At 33.8% G+C, this 15438-nt stretch overlaps 1 protein-coding gene across 2 annotated transcripts in view; it reads left to right on the top strand.

Annotated features, from left to right (window-relative positions):
- IBTK (inhibitor of Bruton tyrosine kinase) overlaps positions 1 to 15438 on the top strand; it is a 93257-nt gene that overhangs the window by 30004 nt on the left and 47815 nt on the right. Inside the window, exons 9-16 of one of the 2 annotated variants that reach the window (XM_061131854.1) lie at positions 548 to 671; positions 2637 to 2814; positions 5605 to 5779; positions 6980 to 7579; positions 8545 to 8631; positions 9996 to 10078; positions 10160 to 10197; positions 10634 to 10730. In XM_061131854.1, the coding sequence (XP_060987837.1) occupies positions 548 to 671; positions 2637 to 2814; positions 5605 to 5779; positions 6980 to 7579; positions 8545 to 8631; positions 9996 to 10078; positions 10160 to 10197; positions 10634 to 10730 (1382 nt within the window). Of the gene's footprint in view, positions 1 to 547; positions 672 to 2636; positions 2815 to 5601; positions 5780 to 6979; positions 7580 to 8544; positions 8632 to 9995; positions 10079 to 10159; positions 10198 to 10633; positions 10731 to 15438 lie in introns of both variants that reach the window. The other variant, XM_061131853.1, reaches the window with a different exon arrangement.

The raw sequence follows: 15438 nt of genomic DNA, 5'->3' as shown, positions 1-15438 counted from the left end.
AACATTTAAAAATATTTGAAAGAGAGGACAGTCATTGGAGTAGTAGCAGGTAGATTTCACACAGTGTCATAGGCATCACATGTGTGGATATAATGAAATGTGTAATGAATTGGCTAGTGGATGGGTTATTAAATTAGCAACACCAATGGTAGCTATATCTATTTAAAGTTGTCCACATTTGAAATTAAGGACTTCTGTCTTGTTTTGAGGTTTAAATTTTTTCTGTTAAAAATGCAGATAACATAGGAGCTTTTTCGCCTTACCAGTAATTTAATCTGGGGAGAATACATATGTTAGTACATGGGATTTTAGATACATAGCATGTGTATCTGAGTAGGTATAAACTTGCCACAGAAGGAAATGGTCATTGTGTAGGGGAGACTCATAAAAGGAGGGACTAATGGTCAAATCACCTAAGGTCAAATCACCTCACTTTACCTTTCACAGCAATCACCCTAAAGTATTGTTTGAATAGTCATTTCTTTAGAATTGAGCTTGTATATTATAGCAAACATATTAATCTATAATTTTTTCTTTTTTCATTCAGACAACTGAACTTGAAAAAGGTTCTTGTATCTGGGGGTCATATGGAATACAAAGTTGATCCTGAACATTTGAAAGAAAATGGGGGTCAAAAAATTTGCATTCTTGCAATGGATGGAGCTGGAAGGGTGAGTATATATTTATGCAAAAGCTTAGTAATCTTGTTCTCAGTTGATAGCTCTAGAGGACCTGATAATGTAAAACTGTTGCTATGATAGTGGATTCCTACTGACTTTTGTTTCCCTACATGTTTTTGTCCCTACTTGTTTCTGATGTCCAGTACTAATTGGTTTGAAATACTAATTGGTATTTCAAAGAAAGTATGACCTTTCATGTTGCATAGTACTGCCTTGTTAAACTATAGTTTAAAATTTCATTTATTGAAAAATATTCATTTATTGTGTTTAAAATAAAAGTAAGGGATTTGATGAGTTATTTGATATATACAGTAAGTATTCAAAAATGATATTGAATTAGATATGAGGTATATAACTACTCTTTTAAAAAAGTAAAAAACTAAGCTGGCAGTGTTAAAAATATGTAATTGGAAATTTTCTCTCAAATTTGATCTTAAATGTATACAAAATACTATATATACAGAGATTATAACTATCATATAGAAAATATAATGAATTTCTGGATCACTATATAATCTCTGGGACTTCCCTGGCAGTCAAGTGGTTAAGACTCAACACTCCCAGTGCAGGGAGCATGGGTTTGATCCCTGGTCAGGGAACTAAGATCCTGCATGCCACCTGGTGCAACTGAAAAAAAAAAAGCCTCTCTTGTCTCTTTTCATTTAAGTAAATAGAGTTGTAATTTTCATTTCTCTGATAAAATTGTCAAGTAAAAATATGTATTATACATTAGAAACACTGAATAAGTTTTACACTGTCGCTGGAAAAACAGATTGCTATCTGCTTTTTGTTTATAAAATAAAAACATACAATAAGTGTATTGAGGTTTTATAAATTGCTATAAAAATTGAAATTTTAGAAACTGAAGAATTAATCATAAAACTCCACCTACTGGTACATTATAGGCATAAATCTGTGATTGATCATTTTATTTAGGGAACTATCTTTAAGAATTAGAGATCTAATTTGTACTGAAAGAAGGAAGCAGAGGCATAGAATTGCATTTAAGAAGTTGAATATTAAAAACATTTGACTTTGGGATATATTTCATGTACATTAGTAAGATCTAGATTGTTTATACATGTGGATATTTACTTCCTGTAAAATTAATAACTTTACTATAAAAAATGACAGACAAGCTCTGATGGTATCAGCTAATCAGTAGAGTCTATATTTTGTGTATATTACTTGAGTGACCTTGGCAGATACCATTCTGTGCTTTAAGATTCTGGGATTGAGCTTTTCAAGATCAGCAGTATTAATTTTTCAAATGAAATCATACTTGGAATGCCTGTCTACGGTGTAGATGAAAAAAAAGGTTTGCTGCTCTAGATAGAGCTGGATTGGAAAGCCCAGCCCCTCGTCTCCTGTCGTTTTCAGTCCTTGAGCAGCAGCTCCTGGGCCATTTCTCAGGAGCACTAAGGCTGGCAGAATCAACTGGAAGCCGCTGAATTCTATGATGATTGTTCTGTCTCTTGAGATTTTGTTTTACTTGAGTTACGCAGACATCTTTTTTTTGTTCCCCTCGAGAGTAAAGTTTAGATTTTCGTAGCGTGGTTTTCATTCTTCTTGTAAATATTACACTTAAGTCTGACATTCAAGTTTTAGCATTAAGAATTTTGTTTTTCTTTAGCATATTGTATGCTAAACATTGTAGCATATGTTTGCTCCAAATGAGTAACACATTGTAGCATATATTTGCTCCAAATGAGTAACACTGAACATTACTTCTTAAGAGAAGTGTCTTTGAAGTATTTTTAATGCTTCATGTTTGCTTGATGTGTTTTCTGAAACATACACCATCATGGCTTTTATATATATCTTTTACTATGGAAAAATGAACATTGAAACATACTGAGAGCTCTTATTTTTTGAGATAAGATTTGTTGATTTCATTTTTTGGTTGTTTAGATGCTATATTGCTTTCTATTCCACTGTAATTTGGTTTTATCTTAGGTATTTTGTTGGAGATCTGTCAACAGTTCTATGAAGCAGTGTCGATGGGCCTATCCACGCCAAGTCTTCATTTCTGATATTGCTTTAAGTAGAAATGAAATTCTTTTTGTCACACGAGATGGAGAGGGATTTAGAGGGAAATGGTTTGAAGAAAAAAGAAAGAGTTCTGAAAAGAAAGGTTAGTTCATATCTGTGAATGGCATGTAATAGTACCTTCTAGCTAATGTTTAATTTTGTACTTATTTATTATTAGGTTTAACTGACAAGTGTTACTAGGTTTTACCTCTATATCTCTTCTTTTGATTTTGGTTTGTCTCTGCAGGTAAACAAAGGGAATTCAATCCACTTAAATCCTAAATTTTCAACCTTATATCTGTCAGTATGCCCTGAAATCATGGTACATTCTCATCAGTAACAGAGGCTGAGCATTGCTAATCTCTAGCCTTGGCTCTAGGGACAGGGCAGTATAAAATTAAAAACAAAAAAACAACAAAAAAACTTTGCAGGTGGATTTGAACAGTCTTCCAAATTCCTTTTTCCCCCCTCTCCCCAAATTGAGAATTGAGTGGCTTATGCTCTGGGGGTGTTTTGGGGGCTTTTTGTTTTGTTTTTTTACATGTTTGAATATATAAAATGAAACTTCCATAAGGTGTTTTAGGATTTAGAGGAAGATTACAGGAAGAATAAGGTTTTTATATTCACTGAGAATTTTTAAAAGTTCAGCTCACTTTATTAAACAATTTATTTTAAACAAAATAATTGGAGGCAAGTTTTATGCATTCCTTGATGAATATAAAGGAGAGCTTTAAGATGCTAGCATGGAAAATTTATTTATTACATTATATAGTTCATTTTTTATTTTCTGACTATGAATTTACAAACTTGTGGATTGCTTAACATTGTTTTGTTTTTTTTTTTAACTCTAGTAGCAGCTTTTTTCTTTCATCCATAGTTAGTAATCTGTTTTTTTTTTTTCTTTCCAGAAAAACTAGAATTCATTTACCTCTTCACATTTCATTCCTTCCACCCTAGGCCAAGTCACATCAAATGGTCACTGCGAAAAATGTTTCCTTTTTTCAACTCTTGTTTCTTTTTATTTATTCTCTTACCAGAGTGAGCTTTTAAGATCTGATCCCAATATTGCTGTGTTTAAAAACTTTTTGATGGTTTCCTCACTTCCTGAACATGGCCTACAAGGCTCCTGCTCTGACCCTTGTCTGCATCTCTGAACTCCTCTTGAGTTCTCTCCCTCTCATTACCACTCTCCAGACACACTGACTTTCAGGTATTCAGTCTTGTCCACTTGTGGTTAGTCCCAGGGCCTTTCTATTTTCACATCTCAGCTTAATTTATACTTCATCAGAGTTGTTTTCACCGATTATTTAAACTTGGTTACCCCTTTTAACTTTTAATGTTCTCTTTGTATTTTTATCATGTAGCTTAGTTTTACTTGTTTTTATGTATTTATCTTTGTGATTAATTTTTCTAATGTTGGTCTCCTATCATGTTATAAGATGGCAAGGACCATGACATATAGTCATTATATCCTCACAGTGAAATAAAGGTTTCTTTGGAATCATTAGCATTCAGCATATTTCCTTCCCTCATTAAGTCATCTATTGAATGAACAAATTAGTTATTATATACTAAAAGATATATAAAGAACATTTATAATTACTCAGGAAATTATAGACATATTCTTCAAAATTATAAAGCCACAAAGGAATGATTTTTGGATAGTTTATTGATTTGTAGTATTTTATTTCTTTATAGATTACACAAGTCTATAAACATTTAAGGTATATTTACTATGTGCTGGATATAGGGCTAGGTTTTAATGATACAAAAATATTTAAGGTGGGCCCCTGTTCTCAGACAGTCATGAGTTTGTAGGGGCAATAGATACATTTATAAATATTTGCAGTTCATGGAGACAAATACTAATTTGCACATAATAAGTTTTTTGAGTGTCAGGAAGATTAGTAAATCCCTGTGAGTAAAAGAGTGAATTTGAGAGTAACCAGAGGGTCTTTAACTAACTTGTGTTGGAGCCCTTAGAACTGTGCCTTAGTCCTAACTAGTCTAAAACTGGATTCACGCTCTCATGCTTACGTGTCTGCTTCTCACTGGTTTTAAGTAAATGGCTGTCTTTCACACCCCATTTTCCCTCACCCTCTACAGCCCACTGGTCACCAAGTTTTGTCACTTACATCTCAAATATTTTTGAAATCTCCGCTTTCTCTAGTTTCATTGCTACAACCTCAGTCTTAGAGTGTTCATTCTTTTTTTTGGACTCTTAGTTTTATCAGTGATCTCTTTGTCTTTCCTTTAAACATTTTTCATACTACAGGCAGAAACATTTACTTGCATGCACATGCCATATTTTTCTTTCATATCCCCGATCTGACTTGTACTGATAAAATCATTTGTTTAACATCTGTCTTCTCTGCTTGATTGTATATTCCAAGATTGTAGAGGCATGCTGTGTTGTTCACTACAGTATTACTAGGGCTACACTGAAAAGCGCTATATCACCGTAGCACATGTGGTCATTCAGATATTTGCTCAATAAATGGAAGGAAGGGGGAGAAGAAGGGAGGGAGCAAATACAATTTTTAATGGAAGCTGAGGAACTTTCAACGGTAGTATAACACTATATTTGCCTTTTAGACAGCTTTGGTTCCAGTGTGGAGGACACAATCATGAGTAATTGGGAAAAGAAGAAAATTTTTAAAAAATCATGAATAATTGAGAATTGACCTACCAAAATTTCTTCTATCAGACGAATAATATATAGGGTGTAAATTATGTTGAAGAGAGAGAAGATGTAGTTCTTCAAAAGGACTTAATGCAGATAAAAGATTTCCCTGTTCTCCTAATCGTTTTTCTATTCCATTTACTCCTAAATCGTTTTAACAGTTTCAATAAAGCCTTGATTAATGAAAGTTTATTTTTTTCTTTTTAGCAGAGATTTTATCAAACCTTCATAATTCCTCACCAGATGTGTCTTGTGTCTCTGATATAAATAGTGTGTATGAAAGAATTCGACTTGAGAAACTTACTTTTGCCCATAGAGCTGTTAGTGTCAGCACAGATCCAAGTGGATGCAACTTTGCAATCTTGCAGTCAGATCCTAAAACAAGGTAAATGTACACTTGTCTATATTAAATTTCATTTTTAGAAGGAACAGTCATTGGGTTTTCTTTTGTTTTCAATAGCTCCTGGTACAAATTTAATTGAAGAGCTGTTGTCAAGTCTTAAAAGACTTCAGACATATAATCCTATTACTAGGTTACCTCAAAGGTGGAATTTGTTATATTGGAAATTATGAGTGATTGTTCTTGCAAAAGGATATTTATTGAAAATGTTGAAGGTAATATGTACATACACACAGAATTTATTCATATCTTTGGTACTTCATGAGGTCCTGTAGATTCTCAGATTTTGAGAAATATAAATATTTGTTACATAGTTTACAAAACTTTCTGACCATTGAGTACAGTGGGAAATGATAGGAGAGGTAGTGTAGAGTCATCTGGGGGGCATTGTGAATCTCAGTGCAAATCTTCTGTCAGGTTAGTACAGAGATGACAGGTTTAAGATAAATATCAAGGGTCTTACTGAAGAGGGGAAAAAGTCCCTAGAGACAGGATTATCATTCCTCCTGGTTTGCCCAGGTCTGTCCCAGCTTGAGCACTAAAAGTTTCCTCTCCTGGGAAACCACTCAGTCCCAGGCAGACCAGGGGAGTTGGTCACCGTACTGAGAAGAGTGACATGTAGATTGGGAAAGTAACGATTGCATGCTTACAGTACTGAAAGAACCAGGGATATGGACTGATGTATGTGTGTATATTTATCTTTATTTCCTTGAGTTTCTAACTTATTCTGGGATCTGGGACCTGAAGTATTTATTTGCTGTTCTGTATATATTCTTCTCCACTTGTGAGATGAAAGAATATAAACAGGAAAAGGTTGAACACTGTACTGTACTCTTTTTGAATGTTTTTAGTTATACTTTTAAAATACATTAAAAAATTTCTCCAAAAGTCATTCAAATTTATGTTTTAGTGTTTCCTTATAGAAACAGAAAACTCTCCTTTCAAAGGAAAACTTAATTCTAGTCATGTTAGTTTAGAGGAAATAAGATACATAAAGGAATAGAATATATTTAAAGGGTATCTAAAATTATGTGCAATATTCTTATCAGAAATGTCAAATGAAAGATTTTCTAAGTTTAATAAGTAAAAAAATTATACTTAAGGAGGGATGCTCTTGGTTTTTTGTGTTTTCTTTTCTTTTTTTCATTATTTTGAAAGTAAAAATAATTTTTGTTTTATTTCTAGCCTTTATGAAATTCCAACCGTGTCCTCCTCATCCTTTTTTGAAGAGTTTGGCAAGCTGTTGAGGGAAACGGATGAAATGGACAACATCCATGATGTGACATTTCAAGTTGGCAGTAGACTCTTCCCTGCACATAAATATATTTTGGCAGTGCGTTCGGACTTTTTCCAGAAATTGTTTCTTTCGGATGGTACTGCATTAGACTTCACAGATGTTTACCGGAAAGATGAAGATTCTGCAGGCTGCCATCTCTTTGTGGTAGAGAAGGTTCATCCTGACCTGTTTGAGTATCTTTTGCAGTTTATATACACAGATACTTGCGACTTTTTAACTCATGGCTTCAAACCAAGACTAAATTTAAGCAGAAAACCAGAAGGATATCTGGGCACTCCAAATTGTCATTCGAATAAAATGAATTCCCATGAAGATAATCAGAAGTCAGCATTTGAAGTTTACAAAAGTAATCAAGCTCATACAGTTAGTGAAAAGCAGAAGAGTAAATCCAAATCTTCCAAAAAAGTAAAAAGTGTTGGGGAAGATGATCCTGTAAAAATGTTACAAAATGTCGCAAAGAAATTTGGTTTCAGTAATTTAAGTAGTAGGTATGACTCCTCCTTAGTATCTATTCATGTACCTCATTATGTCTTCCTTTTAGAAATTCTGCTTCTTGTTTTTTTTTTTTCTCCTGCTCAGCTTTACTTTGCGTTTGCTCCTGCTTCTGATCTTGGTCCTTCTCTTCCCCTCCCCACCCTCCTCCATCCCCTCCTCATCTTCCTTTTCTCTTTCCCTTACTTTCCCTCTCTCTCTCCTTTTCTCTCCCCCTCCCCTTTCTGTTTGGATCTGTTTCTTTCTTTTCAGGGACCTGTGTTTCTCTGTTTTCTGCTAAAGCTATCTCTAGAATCCCTGGATTAAAACATTAAAGGATAGGAAGGCTGTTCGTGGATTTGAACTCTCATGGTGTCTCTGTAACAGGGATCTGGAGTGGCAGGCAGTGTGGTATTCTGCAATGAGTTTCTGTCTTTGGAGTTGGACCTATATGTGCCTCTTAGCTCCACTGTAACTAGCTAGGGCAGATTTCTTACTTCTTTGAGCCTCAGTTTCTCAGCAGATAAAATGAGAGGAATAATGTTTACCTTACATTATTGGTGTAGTTTGGTCATAAAACATGTGTACAGTGCTTGACAATGTTTCTCGTCTTACAAACCAGATTTTTTGGAATTCTCTGTTTTTAAGGTACTTATGTTGCCTGTGGCAGTATAACCTTAGTTGTGGGGCAGGAGCCAAGGGAGGAGAGTTTATCATGTTTTCTAATTGAAACCATGAAGGGTTTTGTGTCATGGCTTTCACTTGTTTTTTTGTCGGTAATGATGTTTAACACATTTTGAATATTAAGTAAAATTGAAGGAGACTGGATGATTTCTTTATCACAGAGTGGGGGGTTTGCTGAGATACTCTTTTAGGTGATACAAATTATATAATCATGTTTAGATGTGGGCTCATTTGTTGGATTTTTGTTGTTTTGGTCGGGGGAATATAGTCACCAATTGTTACTTTTTATCCTTGATAGGTTAGATGGAGTCAGATATGAAAATGAAGAAATTAGTATCATTGCCAAGAAAACTGGTAGTAAGCCAAAGCTAAATCAGAAAAAATGGTAAGTTAGGAGATGAAGATGAACTTTTCATCTCTAGATTTTGGGAACCTGACTGGAAGTGGAGCTCTCTTTATTTACACATGTATGCAGCAAAATGTGTATGTGGATACCCTCTCACCTTTATAAATCTTTTTCATGTCTGGAAATGTTGGAGAATTGTTGAGGCAAATGGGTAAAATATTAACTGCTCAGTAAGACATAGAGTTCATTTTTTTTTTCCTGATTACTTTCTAATGAAGAATTTTAAAAAATTTCCCTAAATTTTGTATTTTTTCTTATAAATAGGTAATGATGTTAACCCAGAAACTGAAATAATTATGCCTCTTCTCTTCATCATTATGAAGATTATTTCCTTTAGTATAAATTTTTTTCCAAAATAACTATATTATTCTAAAATATGTTTATTATTAAAAGTTTTTATTTTTAATAAATGAATGGATAAGGAAGCTGTGGTACATATACACAATGGAATATTACTCAGCCATTAAAAAGAATACATTTGAATCAGTTCTAATGAGATGGATGAAACTGGAGCCCATTATACAGAGTGAAGTAAGCCAGAAAGACAAACACCAATACAGTATACTAACGTGTATATATGGAATTTAAAAAGATGGTAACAAAAACCCTATATGCAAAACAGAAAAAGAGACACAGATGTACAGAACAGACTTTGACTCTGTGGGAGAATGCGAGGGTGGGATGTTCTGAGCGATAGCATTGAAACAAGTATATTATCAAGGGTGAAACAGATCACCAGCCCAGGTTGGATGCATGAGACAAGTGCTCAGGGCTGGTGCACTGGGAAGACCCAGAGGGATGGGATGGAGAGGGAGGCAGGAGGGGGGATCGGGATGGGGAACACATGTAAATCCATGGCTGATTCATGTCAATGTATGGCAAAAACCACTACAATACTGTGAAGTAATTAGCCTCCAGCTAATAAAAATAAATGAAAAAAAAAGTTTTTTATTTTTAGGTATTTGTCTCTTGTAGGTAGAAAATTTTAGAGAAAAACCTGGTTGTATATAGACTGTGCTTAGCATGAAATAGGTTGTACAAATAAAAGTGAATTAATGACCTTTGACTGTGATGCCACTTAGTGTCATATTAATCAGCACCTGCCCTGTATTGAAAAAGGAAAATTAGTAAAGACTTTCTTGAATATTTATCTGTACGCAGTTCCTTTTACAAATACTATCTTCATTGTAAGGCCTTTTTTTCCCTATAGTGGAAGGAGATAAAATATTTTATTTGTATGTATGCCCTCAAGTTGTTTGCTATATGCCACCTTTAATTAGGAGAAAATCAAAAGTTAAGACAATTCCTAAAGCTTTTGCTTCAATTAAACTTTTTTTTTCCAGTTCATTTTTATGTGATGTGACCATGAAATCAGTGGATGGAAAGGAATTTCCTTGTCATAAATGCGTTCTTTGTGCTAGACTTGGTAGGTTTACTTTTTTGTTGGTTGCAGATTTATTTGTTTTGGTATTGTTTCCTATTCTTAATTGATTCTTTTTTCTTTCAGAATATTTTCGTAGTATGCTGAGTAGCTCATGGATTGAGGTAAGATTTAAGTAGAAACCACATAGGCTGCTAATTATGCTTTATATTTTTGGGAAATTATATACTAAAGAAATTCTAAAATATTTTAAACTCAGTTTTTCTCTTGTATTGACTTTATTTATGCTTAAACTTGCAGGAAAATAGCAATTTTTTGAAATTAAAGTTGTTGCAAAATAGTTACTTAAATGAATTCTCCATTATTATTTGGAGTTATATGTGGAATACCAGTTTGTTTCTTTTTTCTCAGATTTTCTTGATTCTTTTTCATGTTACAAGGCATTTTAAAGTTAAATGTATCTCATTTTAGCTTTGTGTTTTAACATTATATTCTTTTGTATCTGATGTGATTCCTGTTAAAAGTTTTTCATACTGATCACCTCAGTCAGATTGCAGTGTTATTTTGTAGTTGAAAATTAATTGTTTTACTTTTATTTAGGCTTCCAGTTGTGCAGCTCTGGAAATGCCAATACATTCTGACATACTAAAAGTTATTTTGGACTACCTCTATACTGATGAAGCTGTTGTGATCAAAGGTATTAATAAAAGTTAGGACATTTTAGATATTTAAGATACAGTTTAAAAATGATAAAATTACACAGATCTTAGTTTCTGCTTTAATTGAATTAATCAACAAAGGCTTAAATTTAGAATAAGCTATGCAGATGATTACTAACAGTAAAGGAATGGAATAGAAAATTTTCATTACCTATGTAAAAATGAACTCTATATGAATTGTTAACAATGGTTGAGATTAGATTTAACATTTTCATACCCAGCTACTTACACGATTGAGATGAAAAGTTGACAACAGGGAGTATGGTTCTTTCTCGTCTGTTTTTCCCCTCATGTGATGTGTCTGAAGTAAAATAAATAGACTAATAATTGAACTGAATTTTATAAAGAGGATGCATTTATATGCTTTGTCAGGAACACACCCGTGTTTTATTTACCAGGTGTCTTTAGTCATAGGAGTGATACACTCTGTTTTCTGTATATACCAAATGTTCTTAATCAGTTTGTTGATGGACACTTAGGTATTTCTGTACTTTAGCTATTGTGAATAATTTTGCAGTGAACATGGCAATGCAGGTGTATCTTCAAAATACAGATTTCAGTTCCTTTGGCTAAATACTCAGAATTGGGATTACTGTATCGTATGATAATTCTAGTTTTAATTTTTTAAGGAAGCTCCATATTCTTTGCATAGTGGCTTTACCAGTTTACACTCCTCTCAACAGAGCAGAAGAGTAACCTTTTCTCCACCTCTTCACTTGTTATCTTGGTTTTTTTTGATAATAGCCTTTCTAACAGGTATAAGGTGACATCCCCTTGTGGTTTTGATTTGCATTTCTCTGATAAACAGTGACGTTGAGCACCTTTTCATTTACCTGTTGGCCATTTGTATGTCTTCCAAGGACAAATGTCTTAAGATCTTTTGCCCATTAAAAATAAAGTTTTTATTTTATATTGGACTGTCATTGATTTATAACGTTGTATTAGTGTCAGGTATATAGGAAACTGAATCATTTATGCATATACATGCATCCTTTTTCAAATTCTTTTCCCATTTAGGTTATTACAGAATACAGAATATTCCCTGTGCTATACAATAGGTCCTTGTTGGTTATCTGTTTTGAATATAGTAGTATGTACATGTCAGTCCCAAACTGCCAATTTATCCTTCACCCCAAGCTTTCCCTTTTAGTAACCTGAAGTTTGTCTTCTAAGTCTGTATTTTTTTGTTTGTTTGTTTGTTTTTGCTGTTGAATTTATATGAGTTCTTTATATATTTTGGACATTAATCTCTCATGCTTTGCTATTATTTTCTCCCATTCCAAGGTTACCTTTTCATTCTATTGACTCTTTGGTGTGATTTTTGGTTTCACGGAACAGCACTTGTTTATTTTCACTTTTGTTACATGTGGTTTTGGTACATCTAAAAAATCATTGCCAAGGCCAGTGTCTAGGAGCCTTTCCTGGTTTTTCTTCTAGGAGTTTTTTGGTTTCAGGTCTTAGATTTAAATCTTTAGTCCACTTTGAGTTGATTTTTGTCCAGTTTCATTATTTTGCATGTGGATATTAGTTTTTCTCATATCCTTAACTGAAGAGACAGTCTTTCCCCATTTTGTATTCTTGACATTCTTGTCAGAGGTTAATTAGCTGTATACATGAAGGTTTATTTCTGGCCTATTTTATCTCATTGGTCTACATGTCTCTTTTTATGTCAGGGTGTTCCTGTATTGATTACTCTAGCTTTGTAGTAGGACTTTGAAATCAAGAAATATGACAGCTCCAGTTTTGTTGAACTTTTTCAATATTGCTTTGGCCATTTATGGTCTTCTGTGGTTCCATGTGAATTTTAAGATTACTTTTTCTGTTTCTATGAAGGGTACCATTGTAACTTTTATAGGATTTCATTGAATATGTAGATTGCTTTGGGTAGAATGGGCATTTTAACAATATCAGTTCTTCTAGCCCATGAACATGAGATATCTTTCCATTTATTTGTATCTTTGTTTTTTCAATGTTTTGTAGTTTTCAGTATGCAGATCTTTCATTTCCTTGGTTAAATTTATTCCTAAGTCTTTTATTCTTTTTGATGTGATTGTAAAGTGGATTGATTCCTTAATTTCTCTTTCTCTTAGCTCAGTGTTAGTGTATAGAAGTGCAACAGGTTTTTGTATATTGATTTTTTTACTCTGCAACTTTATTCATTTATTATTTCTAATAGTAAAAGATGCCACCAAAATACTATTAAAAATAATAAATGAATAAAATTTACAGGGTTAAAAACAAATATACAAAAACCTGTTGCATTTCTAATTTGTTGACAGTTTTTATGATGAATGTATGTTGACTCACAGAGTCGGACATGACTGAGCAACTGAACTGATGTTGAATTTTATCATGTGCATTTTCTGCAACTATTGAGATGATCATATGATTTTTAACCTCTATTCTGTTAATGTTGCATATCATCTATATTGATTTGCACGTTTTGAACTATCTGTGCATCACTATCTGTAAATCCCACTTGATCATGGTGTATGGTCCTTTTAATATGCTGTTTAATTGTGTTTATTGGTACTTTATTGAGGGTTTTTATATACACACTCATCAGGGATATTGTTCTGTAATTTTCTTGTAGTGAACTTGTCTGTCTCTGGTAGCAGGATAAGGTTGACCTCATAAAGTGAATTTGCAAGTGTTGCCCCCTCTTTGATTTTTGGGATTAGTTTAAGAAGGATTTATGTTAATTTTTCTTTAAATATTTGGTAGAATTCACTGATGAAGCATTGTGCTTTTGAACTTTTCCTTATGTGGTAGATTTTTGATTGCTGATTCATTCTCCTTATTCTGTTATTAGTCTGTTCAGATTTTCTATTTTATTATTCAGTTTTGGTATGTTTCTTGTTTCTAGGAACTGATCCATTTCTTCTAGATTGTCCAGTTCATTAGCATATAGTTATCCATAATAGTCTCTTATGATCCTTTATATTTCTGTGATATCATTGGTAATGTTTCCTCTTTCATTTGCAATTTTATTTGAGTTTTTTTCTTAGTCTACTTAAAGGTGTGTTAATTTTCTCTCTTCAAACAAGCACCTTTTTGTTGGTCTTTTGCTTTTTCTGGTGTCTGATTCATTGGTTTCTGCTCTATCTTTAGTATTTCCTTCCTTCTGCCAAGTTTGGGCTTTGTTCTTCTTTTTATAGTTCTTTCTTGTGTAAAAACCTTCAAAGGTTGTTCTTTTGAGTTTTTTTTTTTTTTTTTTAGGGCATTTGTCAGTATAAACATCTTTCTTAGAAATTCTTTTGTCCTTTAAATTTTGATATGTTGTGTTTCCCATTTTCCTTTGACTCAAGTATTTTCTTTACTTTTTCTTTGACTTCCTGGTTATTCAAGACCATCTGAATTTTCCAGTTTTATTCCTATTTTTCTAATTTTATGCCCTTGTAATTGGAGATGATACTTAATATGATTGCAGTCTTAAATTGTTGTTTTGTGGGTCTACACATGGTCTCTCCTGCAGGGTGTCTTGTGTACACCTGAGAAGAATGTCTGTTTTGCTGCTGTTGGATGGAGTGTTATATTTATGTCTGTTAGGGTGATTTGGTCTGTAGTGTTGGTCATATCTGCTGTTTCTTTATTAATTTTGACCGGGTTATTTATTCATATTGAGTATGGAGTATTGAAGTCCTCTATTATTTTTAAAAATATTTATGTTTACTTGTTTATTTTTGGCAATGCTGGGTCTTTGTTGCTGCACATGGGCTTTCTGTAGTTGTGGCGAGTGGGGGTTGCTCTAGTTGCAGTGCGCGGGCTTCTCGTTACAGTGGCTCCTCTTGTTGCAGAGCACAGGCTGTCAGAGCTTGGGCTCCGCAGTTGCAGCCTGTGGGCTCTGGAGTGCAGGCTCAGTGGTCTGGCACGTGGGCTTAGTTGCCCCGCGGCATGTGGGACCTTCCCAGACCAAGGATCAAACCTGTGTTCCCTGCATTGGGAGGCATTTTTTTAACCACTGGACCACCAGGATGCCCAAAGTCCTTTCTATTATTGTATTCATGTCCACTTCTGCCTTCAGCTTTTAATATTTCCTTTATATAGGTGCTCCAACATATCTAATGGAGTTTTTTCTTTGTTGTTACCATGAGGCTTACATGTAATATAATCGTGGAACTGGAAGTGTTAGTGGCTCAGTCATATCTGACTTTCCGACTCCATGGATTATAGCTTGCCAGGCTCCTCTGTCCATGGAATTCTCCAAGGCAAGAATATTGGAGTGGGTTGCCATTCCCTTCTCCAGGGGATCTTCCCAACCCAGGGATCGAACCCAGATCTTCTGCACTGCAGGCAGATTCTTTACCATCTGAGTCACGGGGGAAAGCCCTAATGTAATTATAACAATCACAACTTTTTTTCTGTATTTCTTTTAATTTCTGTGTGGTTGATTTACAGTATTAGTTTCAGGTGTACAGCATTGTGGCTCAATATTTTTATTGATTATGCTTCACGTAAAGTTGTTAAAAAAAACAATGTCTTTATTTTTCTGTCCTATAAAATATATCCTGTTGCCTTCTCATTTTATACATAGTAGTTTTTAGATCTTAATCCCATAACCTTACCTTGCCCCTCCACTTTCCGTCTCCCCAGTGGTGACTACTGCTTTGTTCTCATTGTCTGTTTTTGTCCTTTTTATATACATGTGTGTTCTTTAAATTCCACAGTTCCACATACAAGTGATAA

The sequence above is a fragment of the Dama dama genome, chromosome 28, assembly GCF_033118175.1.
Source record: "Dama dama isolate Ldn47 chromosome 28, ASM3311817v1, whole genome shotgun sequence".
In the NCBI taxonomy this organism is placed as follows: domain Eukaryota; kingdom Metazoa; phylum Chordata; class Mammalia; order Artiodactyla; family Cervidae; genus Dama; species Dama dama.
The sequence above is the reverse complement of the archived record's forward strand: the minus strand, read 5'-3'. Positions and strand labels throughout refer to the sequence as shown.